Raw genomic sequence first — 17309 nt, 5'->3', positions numbered from 1 at the left:
GCCATCCATCCATCCATCTACCCACCAACCCATCCCAAGGCTGGAGCACGCCAAGCAGCCAACGAAAACCCAGCTGAAGATATACTTGTGAGCTGGACCTTGGGAAAGTCATCCTATGGAATGCAAGGTACCAAGCTAATAAGCCTTGTTAAGAAATTCATTAAGATCCTTCTGTGATCTAAGGAAGGAGAAGGGGCAAAAAGGAGGGTGGGGGAACATGGACCAAACTGTTCAGTGCTGGTGAAAAGCATCACCTGAAGAGGAAGGATACTGGGAACCAACCAGCCCATAAAATACTTTTGGTCCACAAAGTGGTACCAACCATGTATTTGGCTTTTTTGTTTAGGATTTACAGTTTGAGGTTTGGGGTTTTTTTTTAAATTTTTTTTAAATTTACTTCAGCTGGAGAAACTGAGGCGCAGCAGGGTGCAATGCCTGCGATCCCTGGGTTCAGTCCCAGCTGTTTTGCTGGGGTCCCTGCATCACCAGTGCTGCCCCACGAGCCCAGCCGTGCGTGGGGTGGGCTAGTCTGCATTGCCCTCTCCCCTGCCATGTGTGACCTGGACACGTCCCCCACCACCGGGCCCCCACGTTGGCCTCGATGCTTCCCCAGCTTCTCTCTGGAGCTGAGCTTTTAGCACAATGCTGCCCCGACTCTGGCTCATTCTTGTGGACCAGGATTGGAGCCATTTCTGGAACACTTCTTATAGCGTGCACTTTCCTGTTTTCCCACGGGCTGTGAAATGCAAAGGATTTTTTCACTTTGCTGTCAAGATTTGGCTACAGACTTGTTTACTGGGCCTACAAAGCAGGGAAACCAGATAGTGCCATTTCTCTGTTATCTGCTGGGCTTGGGAGGCATAAAAGTTGTTGCAATTTTCAGGAATACACCGAGTGGAAAGTTAACGGCAAGTGGGTGGGAGGCGTTTTGGCAGCCAAGGAGATGGATGCTATGGGAGGATGCACCCTTGCAGTCTTTCTACAGCTGTTTCAAGGCGTAATTGGTATTTTGTACTAACAATGCTTCGGCTCGTTATTATGCCCAGAGGAATCTAAGGGAAACAGGGTGGCAGACTTGCTGGCTCGCCAGCTCCAGCACGCCATTGCCCAGCGGAGCAGGCAGAGAGGAGCGATGGATGATGCCAAGCCGTGATGTCTGCCCACCCCTTAGCTCGCCAGTGCATCACTGCGCACCGGCACTTCCCAGCCTCACCATCCCCATTTCCAAAAAGCCTCCTGGCACGGCTCCAGCAAAGCCACGGGGAGGACAGCGGCTCCGTGCAGAGCACGGCTGCACCCAGAAGGAGGAGGGAAGCATTAAACATCAGCACAGTCGTAAGGCACCCGGCTGCGTTAGGCTTCAAAATTAGATTTTGTCAATCTGATGAAATATTTTTATATATTCAATATAAAATTTGATGAGAAGCTTTCCCAGCGTAGACGCGGCTGTGGGTTCAGACGTTGCAGAAAGCAGGGCAGGGGATGCTCTCAGGAGAGGCTGTCCTGCTGTGGCGTCTGGGCCATGGGCATCATGGTAATAAGGTCCCTCCTTGGAGCCATCCTCAGCATTAAGGGCAGCGTGGCTGACAACACCATTTCTGCAGGTGTGTGGGCAAGCAGCACTTACACCCAGCAACAGCCAAAGCAGGAAGGTGATGACCATGAGATGGCAGCAGACAGGTCCTTCCCCTCCTCTGTGAGCACGGTGGGTGCTATCAGGAGGTCCAAGACCTCTCCAGGGCTGCCAGGCAGGGCCATCACCAAACCACAAGGAATTTCAAGAGCCGCTGTGGTCAGGAGGAATGATCATGCTTGTCTCAGCATGTATCTCCAGGGGTTTTATGAACACAGTGTGGCTTCACTTTGCGTCTTACCACCGTACGGTGAAGTCAAGAGTCAGTCCATTTTACAGATGGGACAGCAGAGGTTCATGAACCTGAGCAGCTATTTCTGATGCTGTGCAGCACAAGCTGTGAGAAGGTCCCTGAAGTGCCAATTTCCCAATGCTTATGCTGCCTTGGCAGTGCTGACATCCAGAAACCAGAGCTTTATAATGCCAGAAACTACCCCTGAGCCCTACCCACAGCTCAGATAGGTACGCTCTGTCAAGATCTCACCAGCCATGTGGTATTGTCTCTTCCTCTTTGTCATAAACTTAAAACTTCAGCCTATTGAAAAGTTATCAATATATTGCATCTTCCCTATTACAGGAAACTCATAGTTTCCACAAGAATTATTCTGAAGGTGGGTATCCCTCAGAAAAGCCAGCAGACTACCCACCCACCAGAAGAAGGGGTCTTGGTGTATAGTCTTGGGTTGAGCTTGCCTTTCCCCAACCTTGGCACTACATTTGACTACTCTCTGGTCTTGTAAAGGGTCTGAAACAAATGAAATGGAGTTTTTTGCTCTCACTTTAGGATTCTGTGAGAGCTGATATAGCATCGAGGAGCACAGTGATTCTCCAGGCTGCTGTGCTTCCCAGTTGCTCTGCAGTCAGATGTCACCCTACCGCAGCTGTGAGGTTGCAAGATCTCGCCAAGTACACAACTGTGGAGGAACTCCATATTTTTTGCTCGGGTTTTGGGATGAACTTCTGGTCTCTCTACAAAGGCAAAAAGCTTCCCCCTCTCTTTTTCACCCTTTAAAATTTCCCCCTGCTCTTTTTCTGAGACCTGGGTGGGCTCAGCTGGTCCTTCTACTTGAAGAAGACCACAGAGGCCTCTTCTTCTGCTATATCCACCACCAGGTGATTGCTGAGTGTGGGTTTGCATTTACCATTTTACACCCCAAAAGTGGTTGCATCTTCTTTTCATGAAATTACTTTCATCTCTGTAGGCTTACATGCTCAGAGTACCGCAGGCTAAAAGCTGATCTCAAACAGCAACAGAGCTGCTAATCCTTCATAGAAGTCCAGAAGGGTGGTACTTACACAGGTTTTCGCTTCTTTCAGATACATGGTGGGCCAATTATTTTGTACCTCGTCTTTACAGATGACCTGGAAAGACAGAAGAAAAGCAACTCTCAAATCATTGACATAGGTTGGAAGGACAGTTGGTCACCGATACAACAGACTGCCCCAAGCCAGGAGATATCCCAACCAAAGCTCTGATCCATTTTATGGAAATGAGACAGGCCCAGGAGCCCTTCACTCAACCTTTTATGTGTGGAAAGGGTTTTCACACGTAACTGATGTGGTCGCTAATCCGCTTCCCAAACCAGGCTTAGGATTTGCAGTATAGGGTAAAGCAGGAATTGGCTTGGGCTGTAGGAGGATCCATGCCTGTGGGCCGTGATGCAGTCCTGTCCTACAGAAGACAAGCATCTAGAAACAGAATCCCCTTCCCTCCTTTCTAGCACTGGGATCTTTAGTTATCCTGGCTTGTGTTTTGAGACCCCCTACGCTCCCAAACCATTTTCTGCTAATAACATCCATGCACGGTTGATGCTGAATTGTGGTCTTTGCCCTCTGATCAAGTCCAAGTCCACCCCAAGGCAGCTTCTGCTCTCCGTAGTGCTTCCCTCCCTCTTCCCAAATTTCACTTCTTCCCTTTTCAGCACCCAGACCATAATCCCCTTCACCTCCATCCTCCATGTCACTTCACTGGAAAGCTACAGGAGAAGGGTTGGACTAGATGACCTTTAAAGGTCCCTTCCAACCCAAACCATTCTCTGAGTCTCTGATTCTATGATCTAGAATTATTTTGCTGCCTCATGTTTTCCTAAGGCAGATCTCTCTGACACAGACATGCACAGCAAGAAGGGCTGCAGGCTTTACACGTACGTGGGATGCCATCTAAATATTAACAGACACCACTACGAAGTGCCCACCTTCCCGTAGGCATCATTACCTCATTTTGGAAAGAAGTGTTAGGGTGCTGGTAGTGAGGACTGCTGCTCGCCGTCTGGTCCCCCAGGGCTGGGGCTGATGGCTGTGCACTGGCAGGGCTTTGGTCAGTACTTGCAGGTTTGGTTGACGCAGATCCGGCGTCATGGCTTTTCTGGTCTGGATCCCCAATATACACCAAAAAACAAGAAGACAGACACTGATACAGTATAGAGGATACAGCTGACACAGCTCCATTTGTGAGCAGCTGAAAATAAGTTTTCAGCTCTAGCTCTGCCTTGAAGTTGATTGTGTCAAAGCTTGGAGAGGCTTTGGGTTGTTTCTAATTTTTTTTTTTTTTTATTAATTTTGAGCTGGAAAAAAATATTATTGCTGATTTTATGTTCTGCTGCTGAAACCCATCAGACTGTTCTGGAGAGATGAACCCAAAGGCTATGATGGCTGTGCATCGGTAGATGGGTAATCATTTAAAAAAGGAGTATTGCTGGGTAAATGGGATGGCCCTCATTTCACTTCATCTGGGCTGTCTTCCACGGAGTTTTCTACAACAGAGGTAGACTACCTGAGCTGGCTACGCAGCATCTCCCAGGGAATGGAGTTCATTGTGCAATCCCACTGACAACTGCAGCTGCCTCCATTAGGAAGGGATGAAATGCCATAACCTCTGTTGACTGCATCTGCATCAGCTATGGAAGAAGAAGTCCAGGGTGTCATGCTTAGAAGTAGTGCCTGGTACTACGGGAGACAGCCTGGGGTGTCCTGCCTGCCTGCTCCTCCAGAAGGGCACATGCCCCACTTCTACCAGCCCCATCCAGGTGTCTCAGATACTTGAGATCATCTCAGATGCCTTTGTTAAGGTCTGTAGCATCTTACAGTTTCTTGTGCAATGGGAGTAGTGCAAGGAGCATAGCAGCCCTCCTGCCTCCCCAAATCCTTTTGAAGAAATGGATCTCCATCTCTGCATTCCTAACTGATCCTTAAATGGTGACAAAGAGAATTAAAATGCCACATCCTGTTCCTAGCCTGTTTGCTTTTGGGACTCCTGCCTCTCCCACAGAAAAGATGAGCGATATTTTTCTCCCAGACACATTCTGAAGGCTCTAGGAGAGAATTAATTTCAATGTAAAAGTTTTTTAGACCTCTTCATGCTCAATGCTTGAGGTCAAATTTGAACTAACATAATTTCATATATCATCATTTAATGGAGAACAGTCCTGTGGAGTAGAAGGGGAAAGAAACATGAAGATGATACACATTTCACCTCCTCCTGCCTGCTAACATGCTCAAAACATGGCTTGGGTGAAGCCTCTGAAGATGCCTTACATTAAGACCTTGGCCCATTTAGTGATGCTGGCAGCTGGAAGGATGAAAGGGATGGAGACGGTTTTTTGAGTGGCTTCTGTATTGCAGGTAACTGGAAATTGGGTCAAGAACAACATTTCCAGTCCCACAGCGTGATTACTTCCCCATAAACACTACCAGACAAAATGCCAACGGGGAGCCTAAACTGTGCTCACCAGGACACTTATGAACTAATATGACTCTGTAAGCTCCAGAGGTCTACAGGAAACATATTAATGGTGTTCAACAGGATCCTAAACACCACACGGACACTCCTAATGCTGCTTAGACAGAAGACAGCAGCCAAACCCCCCACAGCACTGATGAATATCCTACCTAACTGCTTAGACTCTTTAGAGGTTGTAGACTCAGAATTTAGCCACAAAGTCTCCTTAGTCTTCTAAAGTTTATTTTCTGCGCATGTGTCGTGGTTTAACCATGCCCAGACAGCCTTCACTAAGCTGTTAGCCATACTAGGGAACTTCTACAGTTAGCATTTGGGGTGCCGTCAATTTGTTTCACCGACTCTTACAATGTCAGTCTCCACCTCCGAGCTCATCACTGCTGGCTCCCTTTTGCAGTCACTGAAGATCAAGTCATTGCAGTTGATGGTGCTTTGGGCACAGTTTGGTCCATCCAAAAGCCAATGTCTACGCTTTGCCAGTTGATTCATGCCTCGAATTTCACTAACTGCATTGACTTGATCTCCACCGATGACAACAGGGACCTAAACACCCAGTTGTCATGGTGACAACTACACTGGAAAGTCCTAAAATGAGACAAGGTGATGATACCCCATAATGAGAGGAGGTGTTTAGGGTACCAAAGGAAAAGACCACAAAAGGGCTTCCCAGCACAAGAAATCAAGGTTCTTGTCTTCTGGTACCTGCTCCAGGAGTTGACGTGGTGGCTGCCTCTGAGACCTTGTCCATGCTGCCAGGTGACGAAGGCAGAGACGCTTTAGTACTGGTGGGGGACACAGCTCCATCAAAAGGCGTAACAGAAGTATTGATGCTTCCAGGTCTGGTGGAAGAGGCCAGTCCCTGGCCTGGAGAACTGGAAGAAGAGTGAGGCAGCTTGGTGACAAATGTGGGAGAAGAGACACCATCGTCCTTGAGCCCAGGGGTAAGGTTGTTCTTTGGGATGCCGCTGCTCGCGGTCGTGCTGTTCGACTGGTCTGAAGGCTGGCTTGTTGGACCTTCCGTGGTGGAATGGGATGTGGCATCAGTCCCTAAACCTCCTGAGGTGGTTGCAGAGCTGTTCGCAGGAGTGAGGACTGCACTTCCAGGAGTGGTGGCTGCCAAGCTTCCCAAACTTGCTGGAGTGCTAGTCTTCTGCTGGGCAGTGCTGAAGATTGCAGGAGGTTTGGTTGTTGAGGGTCTGGAGCTGGCTGAAGGGATGACCTGCTGAGGCGATGTCGTGAGGGTGGGTACTGGGTTTCTTGGTTTGCTTGTAAGTTTGGTCTCTTGAACTGTGGTAGGTGATATTGCAGGGGTGGGTGATGTGTTTCTCAGGTTGCTTGAAGCGGTGGTGCTTTGACCAGTGCTGTGTGGTCTCTCAGAGGTGAGCGGTGAGTTTTCCGGCTTGCTTGTGGAGTTCATCCCTTGAACTGTAGCAGATGGCATCGTAGGGGTGGATGGTATTTTTCCTGGATTGTCTATAGGGGTCTTGCCTTGCACCTTGTTGCTGTTTGTAGTTGTGGTGATCTGCCCATTTTCTCCTGGGTTTGCAGATTTCGTTGTAACACCCTGAGAGCTGTCACCTAGGGAAAAGTTAAAAACGCCAAGATAAACTTTGAACTAAGGAAACTACCCTTGGTTTCCACCCAGAACAGGTATTTGTAGAAATAAATGCTGACCAGAAACTATGAGTCATTCACTCAGGGCTTGTCTCATGCTCTCTAAACTCATACCAAATGCCGTGTTCTGGTATCACCGAGTCAAGCAGAAAGCAGAGCAGAGGAGGAGGAGGAAGAGTCAAACTCACAGGACTTCAAAGGGGATGGGCAAGACCTGCTGGTTCCCAGAAGGCAGGTCTCCCTCGCATGGAAGGTGCACCAGCTCCCGTGCAGAGCTCTGCAAGTCATTCCCAAAATAAATTACGTCCAGCCCTTGAAAGGGAGCAGCCAAGGGATGCGCCTAGTGCTGTCTGTCCAACCCTGTTATGAGGGTCTCTCATATCCCTGAAGTGGTGAGGAGCCTCAGATAAATAAAGTGATGCTTCTGACCGTTCTGAAAGTTATATTCTTTTTGCAAGCTCAAGCTCTGTTTCTTTAATTACTCATATTTCAACTTAGGGTTTTTTTCCCTCCCAAACTCAGATAATTACTATAAAAACATTATAAAATAGGCACTCTCACTTGAATCTACAGAACCAAACCACTGAGAGAGGTGAGACACTGGAGCACGTTGCCCAGAGAGGTTGTGGCTGCCCCATCCCTGGCAGTGTTCAAGGCCAGGTTGGATGGGGCTTGGAGCAACCTGGTCTAGTGGAAGGTGTCCCTGCCCATGGCAGGGGCGTTGGAACTGGATGATCTTTAAGGTCCCTTCCAACCCAAACCATTCTATGGTTCTATGAAAATGTGTACACACTGAAATTCCCAGTTGGGTGAACTGTGGAAACAACATTTATTCTACTTGCTCTGAAAGAATGGGTCAACACTGGACAGAATTTGCAAGTAAATATGAAAAGCATTTACTTGAAGCTGCGTTATTTTAATTTTAAGGATGTTCAGCTCAGCTGCGCATTGCAAATATTATCACCAATGTGCAATCACATACTTGTTTAGCTGATTATTTTACTATTCTGAAAAGCTTGAGAAAGTCACATAAAAATGTTTAAAGTCAGTGTTCAATTTCAAAGGAAAATCTTAAAAAAAAAAATCAAAGGTTGCATTTAGGAAAAGGAGAAGCAAGCCAGGAAAAGGAAGGGCTCCATCTACACATACCATGCAAATCCCTAATGCCACCACCTGAACTGTGAAATTCCCGTGTGTTTTTCCATGGTTTTTAGCCTGCATTTGTACATCACATAGAAATGCTGCTATTATCATGGCTTATTTGTTTTTGAGGAAATCCATGAAGTATTTCACTGAGAGCTGACATTACCTGAGTGGGAAGAAAACTCAAGTCTCAAAGCAAAAAGGGTTGTCCATTGCTCAGATGTCTCACATTACCATACATAAGGAGATCTGCAGTTGGTTTCTGAATAATACTTCAAATTTTCAAATTGTGAAGCTGTTTCTCAGTGAGGGATGCAGCTGAAGGACAGCTTGCCTGACAAAAGTAACCTCTCCAACAGCACACAGCTCTCCAACGTCCCACAATGCTAAAACGTGGTATGTTCACTAGCAGACTGGTATAAAAACTTGGGTCTATTTTTCTGTTTGTATTCACTGCAGGAGGTCCATCAATTGCCACGGAGATAATTTCCCCCCCCCCCTCCCAGCACATTGTAGCCACCAGCTCTGGGCTCTTGCTCAAATTCACCCCAGGAAAGGTTCAACCAATTTTTTACCTTTCAAGAACCATGGGCTGCACTGAGCCACTTCATCCGTGGATCTGTCTGGAGTCAAGACAACAACCTGATTTTGGGGTGTGGGGGGGGTGTTGTGTGTCTCTTCCATTTGCTGACTGTGCAGAAGAGGGCTCTTTTTTTTTTTTCCCCATGAAACACTTGTATTATTTCCAACTCTCCAAAACAGGAGTCACACTTCCACACTTCCAGGGTTTGATTTTTAGCCATATCCTAATGCTGTTCTCCAGAGATCTGCTTCGTTCCCCTGTGCCGGCATACTGACAAAGTATTTTCTCTTACAGAGCCTGTTTATTAGTGCTGGTTATGCTTCAAAGATCTGATGAAAGCTCAAGTTTCTGAGATTCATACTGCTGGGGAAATCTAACTCCACCATGTCAGGACCTGGTGTGGTGGAGATATGTTTGAGACAGGAACTGGGGAGTGGGATTTGGGATGAGGAGGCTGCAACAGGTTTGGGGTCCCACGGAAGCTGCCTGGGAACAGGGTGGGTTTGGAGGAGGCAGAGGAGCTACAGCTGGGCTCTGCATAGGCATCTGAACAGGGAATAGAATAGAACATAACAGAATAGAACAGAACAGAACAGAATAGAATAGAATATTTTCAGTTGGAAGGGACCTACAACGACCATCTAGTCCAACTGCCTGACCACTTCAGGGGAAATGCAGAGCCAGGAGATGTGCAGACCCCCTCCTGAAACACGGTTCCTATTCCTGTTTCCCCACCAGCTGCTGGGAGTAGCCATTTCTGAAAACACCAGTAAGATGTGAGTTTAACTGAAACTAGCAGTATGAATTATTTTAGGAAACCCTGGGCTTGCGAGAAAACATCTCCACTACATCTGCAGGAAAAGAGCTTTTGTGGACATAAGCCATATTTCCTATAAACTGACCACTGTCTGCAGGAGAAGAAGAGGTAAGGAAGGAAAACACAGGCATGGAGACCTAGCAGATGAAACCCAGGTGCAAAAGATAGGAGGGATTTTTCATGTAGCCACCTCCTCAGTTGTATTATCAACTTGTCTGGCTTGAATCCTCAGTGATGGTTGCACCAAGCTACAGACCAGGCATCCAGTTAACCACAAAATGGGTCTATCCCATAAACAGGGCTGTAAAAGTTTGACAGGAGTTTTGACAACAAGGGAGGTAAAAAAAAATATAAAAAATCCTTTAAAGGTAGAAACAATACAAAAGAGACGTAAATAAAGAAAGGGTCGGAAGGAAGGTGGAGGAAGTCCCCCACTGCTCCTGCTTCCTTTTCATGCCCCGTCCCCGTCCCAGAGAGGCAGGAAGCAAACAGGCACCAAAGGAGAGGTAGAAAAGACAATTCAATTCAACTTGATCCAAAAGAGAAAGGGGCAGGTCCATGCTTTGGCTCTGGGCCAGCCTCGGTGGCCAGCTAGGACCCCACAAGCCAAGAAATAGGTGTCCCAGCCCCATCGCTTCCTCATCCCACCCCGAGGAGCTGCAGATACATTTTTACCACTTCTAGCAAAAACTGGGGGAAAAAGCCCAAAGCAAGAGGTTGCTCTGCTGATGAAGAAAGCTGGTGTGATCCTCCAGGCTTGCCCTGGATGGGGTGGTAGGAGGGCTTCTTTCAAGGGACACAGGGTGACACAGCCCAAAAAGCAACCAGGAGAAGAACCAAGACTCAAGTTGATGCCCACAAAGCTTACTAGCATTTTATCTTTCCATAGGTCTGCATCCACTCTTAGCTCTCCTGCTAAGGTCAAGAGATGTTAAAAGATCAATTTATTCTTCATCATTAAGCCAGGCCCAGTGATTCAAGTGGGCTCAAAGCAACTTGAGGAGCCAGCACACTCCTGCTTGGAAGTGGTGAGCCACCATGCAGGGGGATGGATGGATGGATGGATGGATGGATGCATTCAATGGGTTCTGACCATGTGGGCAGGTAGGACACTATCTATCCTACTATATGGGCCTGGCTGAGGTCAGGCAATGCTAAGTGCCACAGAGGTAGAAATAACTCTCCTTTGGTGGGTAATGACCTGCATCTCTTTGGCAAGTGGCAACACAAATGATGTATGAGCCAGAAAGCACTTCACCACACCATTCCCTCCCTACAAACCTGCTCTTGCTGCATTGGGCTGGATGGGACCACTAGGAAGCCCTTTGCAAAAGATCTCTCATCCCAAACTTGAGCTGGAGGTGCTGTTTCTTTACTAACCTCCATCCCAGCTCAGCTGGGTTGCTACAAAATTTTCACTTTCCTCCTTTCTTTTTCCACAGCCGGCTTGTCTCAAAGCAGACTATTTTGAAGGATTACTGTTGCTGGCTGAAATGCAATGGCTGTGGTGAACAGCAGCCACGGAGATGGCCACGAGAAAAGGAAATCCAGGCAGGTTGCAAACGTGACACTCTTCAAGACAACGTGCACTCCAGTGGGCCAGACCCACAACATCCCAGAGGAGAGAAGCCACAGCTACAGCTGGGTGAGATCCTCCTTCCACAGAGGACCAGCACCCTTATCCATCCCCATGCCTGTCCCACAGATTTTTGGGCACCCATCTGTCGGTGAAATTTACCTTCTCTCTCCAGTTGCATTAAATTAAACTCTTTTCTCACTGCTGGTGCACAAGGAGCCAGATGCTGCAGTCGCGGGGTTGCACACCTTTCTGCAGTTTTATTGCTCTGGGCTTAATATTAGTTGTTTGTCCAGGGACTGTCTCACTGCAGCATTGGGAAAAAAATGTGGTTTTTTTAGACTGAGGAAAAATAAATTGCATTTTTTTGGTGTCTTGCAGGTTTACCACCTGCAGGAGACCTGGCTTATGCAAACTCATTGCTCTCATTTTCAGAAGCCTAGCAAATAATTCCAAAGCAGAAACAAATACAGAACAACCAGCAAGAGCACTGCAAGCCCAGGAGTCTCTGTTTTCCTTCCACACATGCTATATCTCTTTCAAACGCCAGAGAACTATTTTTTTATCTCTTCCTCCCTAACTGGCCACCCGTGCCAAATTGCGGCGGCGGACCTGGGGGTAGTAACTGGTAATGAGCCCCTGTTTGCCTGGGCTGGTAGCCAGTATTGCCTGACAACTGTCCTCAACAGAAGAAATGAAAAGGATCTGGTCAAAGGAGGAGAAAACCCCTGCAACCACAGACTGGCGGTAATAACAGCCAGACAGGACAGGATTATGTTTAGTGCCCCTTTAGCATGAAAATTACTCACAAAAGATGCAGTACGTCCTTTTGCAGGAAACAACCCTTTCATGCTGTGAGCCCCGGAGATAAAAGGATTTAATGCATGCTATGAGAGAGAAGGAGGATGGAGGAGAGGTCCTCTAAGCTATCATTCTCCTTATCAGGAGGAGTTCCTTTCCAAAAGAAATTTCACCTGAATTTCAGCCCGAGTCCCTCACCTTATTTTCCAGAAGGCAGAAAAAGCTACCTGCCCCTCACCTTCCTGGCTGGATTTTGGCAAGGCAAGGCCACTTATCTGCTTTCAGTTTTTGGACTGTCATCAATTCCTCATTTTAAGGAAAATAAAAGTAAAGTAGCAGCTACCGGTGTATTTTGACAGCACTGGTTGCAGTGAGTCTAATGCTTTGGTCTGCACCTCTCCTCTTGCAAATATCACTCAGAAAACCCTAAACCTTTGCAGTTCTGTGCTGGGTGCAGGGTAGACCCTCAGGAGGAAAGTGCAAGCTCTCCATGCACACATCCGTGTGCACGGTGGCCAAACAGCCCGCGGGAAATGAGTATGCTGCAAAAACATGATCTCATTTCTGGATATGTGTATCCCATGACCGTGCCTGCAATACAGTGTCTGCGTAATGGGGACAGCCCCGGCGGGGAAACAACTTTCCCTTATTGCTAGCTATCAAGATGGGCTTGTTCAGCCCCCAGTGAGCAATATTTGGGAGGCTGGAAGTGCTGTCGTCGGTCCCTATTGCTGCAGGTGTTCCTGAATGGGGCTGGTGTGGGAGTGCTCTGGATAGGAGCTGCTGGGATGTGAAAAGCAACCCAAAAATGTAAAAGGAAAGCCGTGCTGGTTTGTGCCAATGCAGCTCCTTGCAATATCAGTCGAAGGCCACAGTTTTCGGCCACGGTGCACCATCACTAACCACGCCGTGAAGTGATGCTCCGGTTGTAACCTCATTGCAGTAGATACGTGGTATTTCGCAGGCTGGGGAAGATGCTTGGAGGGAGTAGCTTGTTTGGAAAGGTCACGGCTTGGAGCACAATAAGAGAAGAAAACCGGCACTAAATGCAAAGCGAAAGGACATGCCCCGTCCCTCCTCCCATCAGCCCACCCAAAGCCACCACCTCTCCATGCAGCTTCTCTGATTAATTCCCTGCCCAACAGCTTCCCGCTTCCTATTTCAGTAACGCCTCCTCCCCCCGCCGTCCACCTTGTTGAAACAGCTCAGATTGGCTGAAAATCTATTAATAGTGAGAAAAGGAAACCCAAAAGAATAACTTAGGAAATGGTGGGTGACACACCCCAGGCCGGCAGGCTGAGCCCGGCTTGGAGCCTTACGCCAGCCGGCTCCTGCTCCTCCCAAGGCGGGATGAGAAAGCTCAGGAGCCTGAGCGACCCAGGGAAGGGGAAGGGATGTGAGCCAGGCCTGAGGAAGTTCCTATTTTCCTCTCCTTTTTTGCAGCCTTTCCTGATTAAACAGGGGCAACGGGTTGAGTTTGTCAAAGGGAAAGTGGCGGCTGAGGCTCCAGGGGTGGCCTTTGCTAGGGGAAAGCGTGTGCCAAAGTGAGTGAGGAGGCTCCTGGTCTTCTCTTTGCATTGCAAGAAAGGGAAGGTATCCTGGGCAAAAGGAAGGTTTTATCCACCCGCTGCAGTGCAGCCGTGTCTGAGCGGGAGCAGACTAGCCACTGCTGAGGACAGGAAATTTGTCACCTCCTTTTAAAACTGTGAGAGCCATCAGATTGGCAGAGCATCACAGAACGGCGTTATTTATCCTGGAATTAAGCTGGGCTACCAGAGCAAATGGTTACCTCACCAGGTTTTAAAATTTTGCCTCTGTAGAGGCTCCCTTCCATCTGCTTAGGGAAAGATGAGCTGCAAATAAACAGCCATCATCCCTAGCTACCTGCCGAGATTTCGGTGAGGGATGTGGTACGAGGATGCTGTTAGCACGCGTGCCACCCTTTGCCCTTGCAAAGAGGCCCTCTCCATGCCGGAAGATACACTTTCAAACTGGCATCACCCAAACCCTTTGCTGCCAGTCTCACCATCAACGTTACGAAATGGCTTCTCCCAGGGCAAAGACCAACTTGGCTTCCCGGGTAAGAAGACGGGGAAAGGTCTGACAGCCGCTGCCAGAGCATTTTCAGACTCTAATCCATCAGTTCAATTAGCCAGTGCAGGGTTGTCTATAATCTCCAAAGCCCTGCCAGAATAAAAACTGCTCCAGAACAGTCTTAATAGAATTGCACTGCAAAATATTAAAGATGAGACCTAATGGCTGGATCTAATTAGTGCTACAGTATCACTCGGGAAGGAAACGGGTATGTCTGGACTCTGATTTAAAGCTAGCGGGCTTATTTTTAGCACGGAACCTCCTTCGCCCCGCTGTGAAAAGCTCTATTGAAAGGACCCTTCAGATCAGTGCTGTTTAGATCTTGCATGCAAGTGACAGCGAAATCAAGGCAATAATACTGACAAGTCTCCTCTTCTCTGCTGTCAAATGAAGTGAACCTGTAACCACAGCCTCTGTCCTGAAGGACATGGCTGGACATGGCAGGGAAAAATGGATGTGCTTCAAGCCCTGAGGGGTTTTGCTCCATCTCCAGATGGAGAGGAGCATCCAGGGCTTCCTCCTGCATGGCTGCACTGCCAGCCTGGAGATACCCCTTGGCTGGAGATTTGGGGCATGTCCCCTCAGCACCTTAGCATCATCCTGAGGACTTTTATCAGTCTGCAGGATTTTGCAGTCACTCACATCCCTATAGTAGCCAAAAGCCGCTCTGCTTTAATTCAGACCTGGGAAAATTTTAAGTTGTCCCTATTTTACCCAGTGGAAGTAACCCTGAAGCTCAGAGAGCAGACATTAAACCAAACCTCACGCAAGCTCTGGCTGCTCCATCTTGCCTGTTAGATCTGCCTCACTTTATTTTATTCACACGACAGCCTTTAAATCTCCTTGGTTTTGACCAAGAAACCCATCCACAGCCTAAGATGTCTTTCCTGCCAGGACTGCAACACACATCCCCAAAATCCAGGTTCTGATGAACTGGCATTTTCTGATGAGAAACCTGCTTCATTAACAAATTCCTCATCAGCTCTTTCTGCTAGTATTTGAGCCAGCTCAGCTTGTCTGCTGTTTCACTTGGAAGTATGACAAATTTTAAAAATAATCATCCCAAGGCACGTCTCCCCACTTGGACACACTCCTCTTTCCCTGCAGCCCTGACACATCTCCTCCTCGCTCCCTTGGTCCCTCTAAACACCACATTTGGGGATGCAGAAATGGGTTCATTTGCTGTACTAATTAATGACCAGACAGTGGATTTGAGGGAGCAGAAGTATCTCAGCACTCCTCACTCCCATCTTCTCAAAAACATTGTTGTTGAGTTGTCTTCCATGCCATGCTTGGACCTCTCCTGAATTTCTCCTCTAAGACTGGTTATTGCCAAAAATTGTGATCCGAGGCATCTTTCACCCAAATGGATCCTACTGGTCCATCCCAGGCAGTGCTCCATCCCATGGCCAGCTCCAGCCAGAGGCGAGGGATGCCAGCGGTGGGAGGAAGCACCAGTCCAGCCTCTCTTATGGATAAACATAGGACATCCTACTTAGGGTTGTGTATCTACAACTCTTCCCATGGAAAGTCTGCAGCTATCTAAGAAGTGAAGGGAAAGACAAAAAAATAATCAAAAGGAGACAGGAAGACCAATGTGGAAAATGAAGGCTCTGAAATCCTTCACACCAGGTTGTCAAGGAGGCAAACAAACACAGACACACATGCACACCTCTATCCAAGCCACCCCCAGATATTTTTCATCACTGAGCCTGGAAACATCCTCTTTCCATCGAGGGCTGACAGGATTTGCATGGGACCTGACTCCAGCCCTGCACCTTTCCCAGGCTGCAAAATGAACCAGGGACTCTTTGCAGCCCGAGCAGAAACACGCCATCGTGCAGGAAACGGTAGCGGAGCTGCTGGAGCGGAAAGGCAGGGAGCACGAGCTAAAACAGCCGCACGTCCCAGCCCGACCAGACCCTCCAAAGCAGAGAGTGTAGCCGCGCTCCTGCCCTTCTCCTGCCTCCTTTACGCTGCTAGCGTGGAGTTATCCCATGATGACCTTGCTGCTTCAAAGCAAGATTTGTGGCAGTACAGCCTACTCCCGTACCAAGCGAGCATCAATCTCCCATCAGCTGAAGGACGTGATGTCTGGTATATTTAGCACTAAGACCCCTCTATTTCTTCAAAAGTCACCCAGGGACTTTGGAAGAAACTCAAGGTTTACACTGAGTAATGGGCCACAGAAGTTGCTCTGCAGCAAGGTAAAGCCCAGCTACCTCTGGCCCTAAACAGTGGCCGTGAATCAAAATGACACTGAAAATCACAAGAATGCCATAAGACCACACAACTTTGTTATACATCGAACATCTGGGGTTTTTCCTATATAACTTCCATGTTGTAAGTCTTTAAGATACTCTTTCAGGCTTTCGTCTGTGAACATGAATGCTAAAAAAGCCTGTTTTTTTCAAAAAAGTAAATCAATTAAAAGCCTAGATTTGTCTGAATTTGGAGAGGAATCTCAGGTCCACGGGAAGGACCAAGAGATTAAGACTACCAGATTGGCAATACCACCTTGACTTCATGAGCAGACCACCCCGCTTCACCACCTCTCTCCAGCAAGGGTTGAAGGCTGGCCCATGAATTGACTTCAGCAGTAAGGAGCTATGAAGCTGGCAGCGAGGTGGTGAGAGACCTTCAGAGAAGCCAACACTAAGAGTTGCTTGGCCAAAGCCACTGGTTTGCTCTTGAAGGCTGAACTGTCACATCACAGCAGCCCCTCCTGGAGACCTGACCTCCTTTCTCCAGCCCAGAGCTGCAGCTTGGTGCATGGGGATGGCCAGGGGGACAGATTTATTCATCAAGACAGAGAAGAAGTTCCTCCTCATGCTTTTCACCCCAGCAAGATGAATCATCCCTTGCTGGCTTTTCCTGGAGGACTACTCCAGACAACTTGAGAAGGAGTGAGGACATGAGCCTCCGAGACAGGAATGATTTTTATTCAGCCTGATGGCTTGTCTACACAAAGGTACTCAAGAAAATTAATCTAAAATTAAAAGAAGGTATGATTTCAGAGTGGATTAGTCAAAGTGCACACAACTCACCAGGTGGCCACTCTTGTTCAGCTTTAAATCAGCTCTCATTTAATTTAGCTAAAATGAAGTAGGTTAAATCAAATTAAAGTCTCCTTAGCTCTGAAAGCCGACAAGGGGGAGCTGATGCAGTTTAAGAAAGATAATTCAGGAGAAATCTGGTGATGGTCCCCACACAAACAAGCCCCCAAACGTCGCATTGGGCACTGACACTGACCAAACATCGGGGATGGGGCACACCTGCCTCCCCAGGTGAGGTTGCCCTTTCCTGATTCCT

The 17309-nt window shown here is 47.9% G+C and overlaps 1 protein-coding gene across 5 annotated transcripts in view; it reads right to left on the bottom strand.

Moving 5' to 3' along the window:
- Positions 1-17309, bottom strand: part of PODXL (podocalyxin like) — a 45974-nt gene that overhangs the window by 9899 nt on the left and 18766 nt on the right. For 4 of the 5 annotated variants that reach the window (XM_069801542.1, XM_069801543.1, XM_069801545.1 and 1 more), the window contains exons 2-4: positions 6072-6947; positions 3849-4003; positions 2930-2995 (exon numbers count right to left, since the gene is read on the bottom strand). In XM_069801542.1, coding sequence (XP_069657643.1) covers positions 2930-2995; positions 3849-4003; positions 6072-6947 — 1097 coding nt within the window. The remainder of the gene's footprint in view (positions 1-2929; positions 2996-3848; positions 4004-6071; positions 6948-17309) is intronic. The other variant, XM_069801544.1, reaches the window with a different exon arrangement.

Source organism: Haliaeetus albicilla, chromosome 14, assembly GCF_947461875.1.
Source record: "Haliaeetus albicilla chromosome 14, bHalAlb1.1, whole genome shotgun sequence".
NCBI classification, from domain to species: domain Eukaryota; kingdom Metazoa; phylum Chordata; class Aves; order Accipitriformes; family Accipitridae; genus Haliaeetus; species Haliaeetus albicilla.
This window is presented reverse-complemented; position numbering and strand designations above follow the sequence as displayed.